At 42.0% G+C, this 11,548-nt stretch overlaps 1 protein-coding gene across 2 annotated transcripts; it reads left to right on the top strand.

Moving 5' to 3' along the window:
* The first annotated feature begins 1,399 nt into the window (after positions 1 to 1,399).
* tpm3 (tropomyosin 3) lies at positions 1,400 to 9,804 on the top strand. Of its 2 annotated transcripts, XM_041052729.1 has the most exons (10): positions 1,400 to 1,638; positions 3,577 to 3,702; positions 5,418 to 5,551; positions 6,264 to 6,381; positions 6,504 to 6,574; positions 6,700 to 6,775; positions 7,612 to 7,674; positions 7,835 to 7,904; positions 8,733 to 8,811; positions 9,470 to 9,804. In XM_041052729.1, exons 1-10 carry the CDS (start codon positions 1,525 to 1,527, stop codon positions 9,471 to 9,473), a joined length of 855 nt encoding a protein of 284 aa, XP_040908663.1. In that variant the 5' UTR covers positions 1,400 to 1,524; the 3' UTR covers positions 9,474 to 9,804. The 2 variants fall into 2 exon arrangements, with proteins under 2 accessions (XP_040908663.1, XP_040908664.1); XM_041052730.1 differs by lacking the exons at positions 7,612 to 7,674; positions 7,835 to 7,904; positions 8,733 to 8,811; positions 9,470 to 9,804 and adding an exon at positions 7,003 to 7,332 and having other exon boundaries at positions 6,700 to 6,854.
* Positions 9,805 to 11,548: the final 1,744 nt, after the last annotated feature.

Below are 11,548 nucleotides of genomic sequence, written 5' to 3'. Positions count from 1 at the left end.
CCATCACCAAGACGGTTCATAGAAAAATCTGTGCTTAATATTCTATTTAAACACAAAAGAGAGACCTGGCCGTTACTCCACATGTTCTTCTGGAAGTAAAATGTGGTTATAGTCATGGATTTCAAGCATTTTTCTTCAGGCCTAACCTTTTTCCTTTGAGCTGTGAAATAAATCTGCTCCATTAGACTGTGGCTCTCTCCTGAAAAACACACTCGCGAAACTGGACACAGAAATATCGTACGTGTTAAATCAGCACTTTTTAAAAAAAAAAAAAATTCTTAAGTGAACAATGGATCAAATGACCATGTGTGTAACGTGACTCTGCGGTTTCCCTCAGCTCTGAGAAGCCTCTCGCCCTCTTTCACGTCAACGTCCTGGTGCTGTGTGGTTCAGTCTCATGGCTCTCATCAATCTAGCAGCAGCAGGCAGCTGTTCGCACAGATAAAGCCACTGTACACTACCTGCCTAGCAGCAGACAGACACCGTTTGAGACTAGTTGGCGAACAAATTAGCATTTAGCAGACTGGCTGCATTGATTTTTTTTTTTTTTTATTATTGATGTGTTGTATTTTATGACTAACTTTATTTATTATGACAATATTAAGATTTGAAACAGTGTTGAAGCCCCAATTCAGTCCTGTTACTTCTATTACTCAGCTGATTCATTAAGATCAATGAGTTTTCACACGCTTTCAAAATCTGTCAAAAATCATGGCATCAGTCAGTGAACACAGAACACGACAAACCTCAAGCTCAAATGATGATGAAGATCTAGTGATATGATCGAAAGACCACAGAGCAAATATTAAACGGATCAATCAGTGAGATTTCTTAACTATATGAATCCCTTCCTGTCCAGTATTTTATACAGGTTGTGATAGAAGATGTAATTCAGATTACCTATCCCTGTTAGTAGGCATCAGCAGTTATGGTGCTTTAATGTCTGTCACTGTTAACAGGGTCTCAAAGGGATAACATTTCGCCTGGTCTGTAATCTGAGCAGTGTGTGTCAGAAAACGACAGAAGCATTTCCCCTTGTCATGTCAGGTTCAAGTCAGCCTCCTTTTGTTTCAGATAAGATAAACTATATTGATCCCATGCAGGGAAATGTGAGTTTTCTATCTGTTCTTTACGGTGTTACTCTTCACTTTCGAACCAACATCACGGGGAAAAAGGCTTTTCTGTTCTTGTAGGAGATAGAACAGAGGAATTCTGAGGTGCTGTGTCTCTAAGAATGGAAACGTGACATGAAAATGTGTGTTGTTAGCGTGCACACTTCACTTTTCATTAGAGCTGTGAGTGTTGGGGGGGATAAAGGAGGGTGAGTGGTGTGGGTAGGTTTAGGGGCTTAGATGTGGGAGTGTCTCCTCATATGTCATATAAATGGTGTCCCTCTATCTTTATCAGAGTTTGGTGTCTCCACCAGTTTGCCAGGCTCTCGGGTCGTTTCGTCCTGCATCCGTTTGTCTTGCTGTCTCTTGTTATTGTGGGTGGTTGAAAAAACCCGTTAAAACCTCAGCCAAAATGGAGGCCATCAAAAAGAAGATGCTCATGCTGAAGCTGGACAAGGAGAACGCACTGGACCAGGCCGAGCAAGCTGAAGCAGACAAGAAAGCGGCTGAGGACAGAAGCAAGCAGGTGGGTTGTGAGGACAGGTATGTCGAAAACGCAGAAAATCATGTGTCAGGAACAGTCTCGTCAACCAGGTGAGAGTAACTGTCTGAACCAGTAGCTGAAACTAGAAACCACTCATTTATCACTAATTAATTTACTTCATTATCATCTGATCATTTCTTAATCTTTTTGTGATCCTTCCACATTAAAGCATCATCATTTCAAGTGATTTCATATACCTTTCTGCGAGGAAGACTAGCTAACTAAGACCAACTAATGCTAACTTCTGCTATTACTTGTAGTATTAACCAGGTGGATTGAGATAGCAGGAACATGGGTAAAATGGCGCTTTTACACCTGGTTACCATCCAATCATTAGGTGTTCTGAAAGCGTGGTTGCACCTGGCATTAGTGTGCATTCTTCTTCATCCAGACACAGATCACATGTTTATGCCAGGTGCAAGTGGGATCAGAGAGTCCACTTGGATCCACTGGCCAACTTGGCTTTAGACGTATTGAAACAGAGACCTAATACCTGGGAGATCCTACCTGATCCAGTCAGACTAACAACAATTTGAACCTGGCCCAATTCCAAATCCAAGGTCTGGTCTCAAACACAAGGCCCCACAAGACTTCAGTGCACATGCTAAAACATGGCATGTGTTTGTGGCTGCTAGTCACATTGTAGATATTTTGATGTTTTTAACCCTCAGTGAAAACTGATTCATTTCCCACAACACATTTTTGGAAGACTGATGAATAAGCCGTCCCCCGATGTGTGATCTGGGATTGGCTTCAGCCCCCCCCCCACCAACCTGAAAAATGATCAACGCTAAAGCTAACGGATGGATTGATGGATAAAATGTCCTCTGATACTGCTGAAAAGAGACCATTACATTTAGCGTGTTGGGGGTATTCCAGGCTGTGGTATTTTGAGAATTTTGCTGAGTTTAGAAATATTTGCACAATAGCCGTGTAGCCCCATTCATGTTATCTAAATACTTTATGGCTGTAGAGAGTGGTACTGATCTGTGAGTTCCTTTTAGATCATAGTGAGCTATAGGCAAAGGACCTATTGATCCTCAGCACTGTGTGGATGGGTATTTACCAGTTACTGTACATGTTATGAAACTATTCATGTTAAACACAGTGCAAAGTTTTTATAGAATTATAGCATCATTAAAAGTTTTCACCATTAGAAAAGTGTCATAAAAAGTGTCATAAGTTTAAAAAAATGTCTATGGAGTCTGTTTGTATTAGTATGTCTCAGTATGAAGTTCCTGTCAGACTGTGGAACAGCATCTGAACCCCCAGCATGATTGGCCAGGTGTGGTCAGGTGTAGACAGGGTTTGGACTTCTCTCTGTGTCTCTTTGGTCTGTCTTCACCCAGCTACTCGAGGGTATTCATGGATGCTTCAGACAGAGAAAGTGTCCATTTCCTTACCCCCATTTATATGATTTATTGCTTCTCTGCTCTCTCTTCGGCAGCGGAGATAGAGGACAAAATGCACAAATCCACAATCCACAAAGTCCTCATTCTGTGCAAACATGTATTCTGAAGTTTATCTGAAGTGAATCCGAGGCTTCAGCAGTCTGAGCTGGTCAAATCAACTGGATGCCTCCAAGCTTTCAGTCTTAGCACCAAATTCAGTCTTCGAAAGAGAACAATGACTCTGGATTTTGGCCCCAGCCTCTGTCATTGGAAATTATATCAGTAGGTTTTAATGGTCAGTAGGAACATGAGAAATAATAGTAAAACTGTTTCAATGCAAAGCTGCGGATGTGAGTATTGTAAGACTGACCAGTAAACGTGGCCATGGCTTTACCTGGAATACACAAAAGTTATTATATTCCATATTACATTCACTTAATGAAGCATGTAAACAAATTCTCTGATGAATCTGTTTTGAATGCGATATTGAAGCCGTGCTAACTCTGCATTCGATTTCCCGCACCATCAGCATGAAGACGAACTCCTGCAAATGCAGAAGAAGCTGAAGGGGACGGAGGACGAGCTCGATAAATACTCTGAGGCTCTGAAGGATGCTCAGGAGAAGCTCGAGGTGGCCGACAAGAAGGCTGCCGACGTAAGTGTTACACGGAATTGTGGTGGTTAAATCAAAGTCTGTGGCATCGTGTTGTTTGTGCTTGTCCGGTTATTTCAAAGAATAACAACACAGCACACTTTTATTTTCTCTTACTGTACTTTTAATATAATTTATAATAACCTGGCAAACCTCTAAATGTCCCTCACTCAGTACCTTCTCAGGCTGGCCCAGAGTTTGAGCTCTGAACTGAGGCTGTGATAAAAAGCTGCGATAATGCCAGTGTAAACCAATCCTGGCTGATTCACTGCTTCTCCCTCACGTTCCATTCTCATCGTGCCCCGCGTGGACTCCTCAGCTGTCAGGGGGGGATTCAGAGCCCTATTTTGGCCATGATGTCAGCCACTCAACCTTGACTGTGAGCTTAACAATGCTCCAAGTCCATTTTAGGTACATCATCCATTCCTCCCAGGTCAGCTTTCCTCCTTTCGGAGAGAGACTAAATGAATTCATATTCGGAAGAATTTTACAGGTTAATTCAGTTTAAAAAAAACAAAAGTGCAGTTTACTGTTATCTCACACATATTACCAGACAACAACAATAAATAAAACATTCTGATTTTGTGTACTACTGTTTATCACCAACCAGGCGGATGTAAAATCATAGAAGAAAGAAATATTCTTCATGTTTTTCTGCCTGTTTTCATTCTCTGAGTTGACTCTGAGTCATTGCTGAGCAATTTACTTGGGAATCTACATATAGAAAGTACAGCTGTCAGCACAGGCCATTGTTCTGCCTCCAAAGAATGCCTACAACAAAATACCTATAAAGCACAAATGTTCTAAGGGTGTGTGTCCAGGGCTATAGCAAAGCTTCAAACTCCAAGTCCGTCAACTAACATCAACACTCACGGACACCATTCACTCAATCCCATTCTTCAAAATACATCAGGTACAAACAAATAAAAATCCTAAGCAATTGCGGAGCTGACGTTTCCATTCATGTTCCCTACTGCCCCAATGAGCGACAAGCTAACGGGCGACTTTATTTTCCGCCTAAGTGTAGAATCCTAAAGCTTCCACACACTTCTCCCTGACAGTCTGCTGCTCTCGAGTTTCCAACATATAACCTTTAGGATGAGAACACTGATGCAGCAGGGCATCAGCAGAACAGTATGGGGGATTTTGGGGTTTTGCTCATTAGATACAGCTGATCTGGCTGTGGTGCTGCCTTTACTTACCTAACAACACAGCATTTTTTAAATCTTTCTTTAAATCTTTCTTTAAAACCAAGGTTATTTTTAGTAAATGTAGTATTCATTTTAAAACACCACAATCACACAGAAAGGAAAAAAAAAACAAGACAGGAAGTAGCAGTGACAGACACACAAGGACACATAATTTCCTAATAAAACAGGAAATGATAAATGAGTCCAGGTGAAGAGTCAAAGAGGGACAGATTATGACACTTTGTACAGTGTTATTTTCTTAAAGCATCTCTTTTTTTTTTTTTTTGCCTAAAATAGAGCAGCAGCTTTGAAACCATACTTTAATTTTAAATAAATGAGTGATCTGTTTGTATGTGTTGCAGAACATCTCAATATATCCCAGTGAACATCCCAGTTTTTCATAAACTTACTGGTTTATTATCCAGTAAGAACATTATTGTATGCCATAATTACTCAACAATTACATTTTAGGTGTAGGCAGAACACAGGTTTGTCTGAATCAGTGAGCATCACGTTATCTCTGCACAGGCTGAAGCAGAAGTGGCATCCCTGAACAGACGTATCCAGCTAGTGGAGGAGGAGTTGGACCGAGCTCAGGAGAGACTGGCGACGGCTCTGCAGAAGCTGGAGGAGGCTGAGAAGGCTGCTGATGAGAGCGAGAGGTGACTTCTTGCTTGTCATTCGCTAACTGTTAGCTGTTTTGTGCGTGATCAGCATTATAACACAAGAGGGTCGACTCACACTGTGTGTGCCTTTGTTCACAATGGTCGCCCCCTTTGCCCAGGGCAGTTTCATGGTGAGATACAAAAACAAGATTTTTTTTTTCCTAATAAATTAAATATATGTATAATGTTATTTACTCAGGTCAATTATAGATTATACAATGATATTATTCCTCTGTTTGAGAAACACCTGTTTTTCACTTCCACTCTCTATAATTACAAGTTGCAAGTTTATGGTTATAGGAAGTGTGATATTAGAATTGAAGCAGCAGTAATTTTACTGGTTTCTCTTCCAAGACTCTTACAATATTAGAATTTCTGATGAAACCGGAGCAGAAAAAAAAAAAAGCTCCAGCATTATCCAGCTAAATAAGTTCAGACTAAAGTCCTGTTGTCATATGCTCACAGCTGCTGTGAAACACTGGACTAGTGTTTGTACTGGACTCACTAGGAGCTTTTATGTTATTTACATACAGCATATATGTTTTGACCTTTTGCAAAACTGTCAATAATCTTGCATTCGATTCATGAAAGAAACAGCTTTATGGACTGAATTCACCTACAGTCCACTTAGATGTCCTTAAAACGCACTGTGGATGTAATGTACATTTGAAGTACTGTGGAAGAAATAAGTGATGGTTTGTGTGTGCAGAGGCATGAAGGTGATTGAGAACAGGGCTCTGAAGGATGAGGAGAAGATGGAGCTCCAGGAGATTCAGCTGAAGGAGGCGAAACACATCGCAGAGGAGGCTGACCGCAAGTACGAGGAGGTGAGTTTCCTGTGGTCCGGGTGGGCAGCTTTTAATCTGTGTGTACTACTGCAGTCCCAGTGGCACTGTAGACAAAACTGTACTTCACAATTAACAATAATGTATATAATACATTTGTGTAGGTGGCTCGTAAGCTGGTGATTGTAGAAGGAGAGCTGGAGCGTACAGAGGAGAGGGCAGAGCTGGCTGAGGCGTGAGTATCTGTTTTTGCAATGGTCATTTAAACACCACTGTTCACAGTTTCCTCCAAACTAACGGGATGTCCTTACTTTCCACCGTTTCTCGCCTTCTCTCTCTGTGAAATAAAAACCAAACAAGTAAATGTGCCGAACTGGAGGAGGAACTGAAAAACGTCACCAATAACCTGAAGTCTCTGGAGGCCCAGGCTGAGAAGGTAGGACCAGGCGGCGGTGCTCATATCACAGGATGGCCCCGGCATGCTATTCTTATTCTGCGTGTACTGGTGGGAGACAGCACATGCAGAATGTACTGAGGGGATTCTGATGTCGGTTATACACAGCAACAGCTTCAGGTCTATGAGAATAGTTGAGTCCTGAATGCTGCACCCCCTACAGTGATGGGTCTGGTGGCTCTCTCTACGAGGGACGGGGGGGGGTCACTGCAATACAAATGTGGTACCGTGACTGCAGCTCCGGAAGGTCTCCACTTGATTTATGTGACTTGTGTAAACGTATTTTTACACAGAACAGGTGCTGTGCATTTTGTCCTTCATCTTCTGCAGCACAGCTGTGTCAAAAAGGTGTCCCTCCACAGCCTGTATGGACAGCAGAAGCAACTGCAGCAACCTGTAACTCTTTCAGTGCACATATGAGCATGTTGGTGCACAAGCATAACTCAGCAACACACAGGGACACTGTCTCAGACCAGAAAGACAAGGTCATCACTGAATAGGGTGTGACACTGTTGGTTTAAAATGCATTTGTTTGCGTTGATGGGCAGGTAGAGACACGCTGCCAGTCTCTGCTGCAGCCATGGAGTTTGAGCCTGCACTAAAACTATGTAAGGCTGGTGGGACGGTGGTGGGTGTGTGGCTCATCGAGGGGGAGACCAGCGATTAGTTTCTGTCCGTTAATGATTCATTCCGAATATTCCAACATCAGGACTGCAGGTTTGCAGAACGTGTGCTTAATTTCTTATTTCTCGGAGAAGTTGATATCGAGCCACGTGTGGAGCTGCTGTCACATAGACAACTGTTTTGTCCCACCACAGTACTCTCAAAAGGAGGACAAGTATGAGGAGGAGATCAAGATCCTGACCGACAAGCTGAAAGAGGTGAGCAAGAAGAAGCTTTAAAAACTGTAAACCTGTTTTCTACATTTAAATCCATCCTACACCCTAAAAGAATTCACTAAGATGCAGTGAGAAACAAAACATTTACACACTTCTGCGTTTACTATCTATTTGTTGACATTTGATGACTTTGTCTTCTCAGGCTGAGACCCGAGCTGAGTTTGCTGAGAGATCTGTGGCCAAGCTGGAGAAGACTATCGATGATCTGGAAGGTACATTTCATTTGTCTGAATGTACACCTGTGAATGACATACTGTGGTACAACACAACTGTAGTACTGGTTCTGTTATTGTTCTCATGCCCCATGTATGTCAGCCATGAACTATGTAGGTGGCATTTTTGGTACGTGTTGATGTTGTTGATCACTCCCTTGTTCTGGTGTGGACCAGATGAGAGCTGGTCACCATCATCAGATACACAAGACATTTCCCAGGTAGTTCCTCCTCCAACTTGCTCACTTGGTTCCTCCATTTCAAACATCTAGGCCAATTGGCTCTGCTGGTTTGAGGAGTTCAGTCACCCAACTTCAATACTGAACACTGCACTGGCGACTAAAGGAAGTGACAGGGCTCCAATGTCACACTGTCAAAGAGTGCACAAGCTAGATTTGAGATGAGATGGTGCCTCTGGTCGTCAGGCAGATTCCCGTGCAGGAGGCTGAGCGCTGCACTAAGTGGCAGCAGCAAGCGGAAGGTGATCTCCTCGTTTCCATGGTAAATTGGCTGCAGCGTTGGAGCTGCCAGCAGTTAGCAACAGCCCCAAAGCATGACCCAGTACTATCTTACATATGGCTGGAAAGAATCAGGAATTCTCCCAACCACCAGAGCAAGTAGCATTAGAAAGCCCAGCAGTGAGGAAATACTGGCTCTGCTGCCAGTCCAGGGAATCTCTACCCTTAAAGCCACGTCTGCTACCAATATAATAATTGTTTATTATTAGTAGTAGTAGTAGTATTAGAAGTATATCGAGTTGTTTCTGATAGAATTGTATGGAATTGCATTGTACTGACACCCTTCCTTGGTCTTTGTGTGGATGCATAGATGAGCTTTATGCACAGAAACTCAAGTACAAAGCCATCAGTGAGGAACTGGACCACGCCCTCAATGACATGACCTCTATGTAAGTAGTGATGAGTAAAAACAATCTTTCTGTGTGCTTCTCAACAAAGATAAAACAACTGGTGTATAGCATGTTTGTTTATTCAGATCCTTAATAACTTATTATATCTCTTTGCTCCCTGCTAAATGGATTGGAGTAAAGGGAAGTGTGGACTTAGGTGGGTTATACTAGGGCTGACTGAGGCCACAGAGGAGAGATAAAGCAGCCAAACCCCCAATTTCTGGCCTTTTCAACCAAATCCACTCCTCCGGTGAAAGTGGAAGTAGAATTGCTGTGCTGTTAGCTTGTGATGGAGAGGCTCTGGAAGACACTGAGAGTCATTAGATTAGATTAGAGCAGGTTCAACCAAGATGATTTGGCCTAATGAAAGCAGAACCAGTCGAAAAAAAAAAAAAAAGAAAAAAAAAGCAGCAGATTCTTGTCATACATGGACAGCAGGGCTGGACAGAGAACCACCCTGAGGCCAAAATTCCAAAGACCATGGAAAATCCAAACCATGAATGTTACATCTAAGACAGCACAGCACAGCAACTACAGCTAGCAACCACAGAATATGGTTATATAAGGCAACACTACAGCTTTACTACCACTACTAGTGTAAACAGACAGTCTGTTCATTCATGAATTCAACCCAATCTCTTGCTTCTTGTGTTTTCAGCTGAACGTCCTGAAGCTCCTCCGTCCTGTCAGGTTGTGGTTTCCAAACTTAGCCCTTCACTGGTGAACAACAAACCAACCCCCCCCCCCCCCCCCCCCCCCCCAATGTTTCATCCATCTCTCCTCATTCTTCAACTGTCGTACTGTTGAAATCTGTGCCTTTCTCAGTGTCTCTGCTGTTCCTTTTCAATCAGTCTCTGGAATTTACAGGCCATTGTTCATTGTATGTTTTTTTTTCTTTGTTTTTTGTCTTTTTTTTCTGTCTAATTTCACTCTTCACTTGTAATTCAGCATCAATTCTGTTCTGTACCAGCATTAAACAGCAGAGGGAAGAAATGCTTCAGTTAATACATCTGTGTCCACGGCTGTTTTCGGTTGAACTCAAGTTAATAATTCTATTCTACATTTTTAACAGTAGTTTCGGTCTAAACCATTCCCAAGCATCTACATGCATGGCCTGTTTTATTCCAAACTATAAAAGCAGCAGCAGCAATAAATGAATTGAAGCCAGCAAGCTAGTTCAGGCAGCCCAACTCAAGTCACACTATCATACTCCTCTCACAGTAACACATATCCAACATGCCCTTTTAATCATGGCAGGTGCAAGGAGTTTATGTGGTGAATCACTGTGTCTTCAGGTGGTGTTACCCAGTGCCACGCTGAGACGGTATAAAATGCTGTTACTCATCTTATTACCCAGTTTATACTTTTAGTTTAATCAAAATCAAAAGGCCCGTCACCCAGGAGGACAAGGAATGGGCACTTTGTCGCAACACAGAGAGTTTTACTGGGAGTTTTACTTCTGTCTTTTAGACTTTGATGCATGATCCATGCTTTACTAGAAACATCACAATTCCGCTAAATGAACAGAAACAGAAACTTTGAGAAACTGTAGCAACTGCTGGCTGCATTAATGATTCAGTCATTAATAAGAAAAAGTCTCAATCTCTGTATTGGGTCCACTGCAGGTGGCTGGAGATTGCAGCAAAACAGGAAACGCACGTGGGGGAATGACTGACGGAGCCAATATTCATTTTGATATTATTCAAAAAGGTCCTTTATTATTCCCATCATTCATTTTTAACCCGTTCTTTAATAAGCTATGTGATGCATATTAATTAATGCTATATATTATGCTCAGACCCATGTTAGATCATTACAGTGATCAAAGTCACTGGTCACTGCAGTAGCTTAGATTTACTGTGATGAAACATTCTCATGTATTTAAAAATCTCATGATTGTTCAAGTCTTGGGTGAAATATATATATATATAGTTGTAGGTAGTGAGGTTGTATTTTGTGTGACATTGTGAGCCATTTTCAATGCTACTGATGTAATACAGGGGAGTACAGAGGTTTTTGGGAGTAGTATACACAGTACTGAGTCACATATTCTATCCTCTGCGGTATGAAAACTAAACAACAAAACCAGACACATCAGCAGGAGGTGGGTCTGTCACGGATGTTGTTGATGACAGTTTACAAACAAAGCAACAAACCACTTTGTCTCGAGGTCGGGTCGTGGTGCAGCAAGTAATGAGTATGGTTTTGGACTTTGGACCGGCCTGAGATCAGACGGTCGCCTGGTTTGATCCCTTGACCAAGCACAACGGATACGGGTGGTGGTGAAGGAGACGCGCAGTGTCCACTGTCTCCTTAAGTGCTTGCTCTGGGGTCAGGCTCTGGGTCTCTCTAAAGCGCTTTGAGACAATTTTGATTGTGGAAGGAGCTATATAAAGAAAATTGCATTGAACTGAATTGAATCTTGATCATCAAAATCAAAAGGATTGCCATGACACTTGCATTCTGTTGCCTATTTATTAGGTACAGCCAGATAAAACTAATGCGGTGTAATACAACAGGCCTGCCGTAAATCCATTCTAATCCAGTTTATGAGGATTATGATGTTCAGTTTTTATTCAATCTGTTTTATGAGGATGTTGATTTATTTCGAGGAAGTCATGTGTGGAGCTGTTGAACTGGACTGGATTATATGAATTAAGGCTGACAAAATGCATTAGAACCCTAATAATAATGATAATAATGACAATAATATTAATAATAAGACTAAACCAGCATA

The sequence above is a fragment of the Toxotes jaculatrix genome, chromosome 13 (assembly GCF_017976425.1).
Source record: "Toxotes jaculatrix isolate fToxJac2 chromosome 13, fToxJac2.pri, whole genome shotgun sequence".
Taxonomy (NCBI): Eukaryota; Metazoa; Chordata; class Actinopteri; family Toxotidae; genus Toxotes; species Toxotes jaculatrix.
This window is presented reverse-complemented; position numbering and strand designations above follow the sequence as displayed.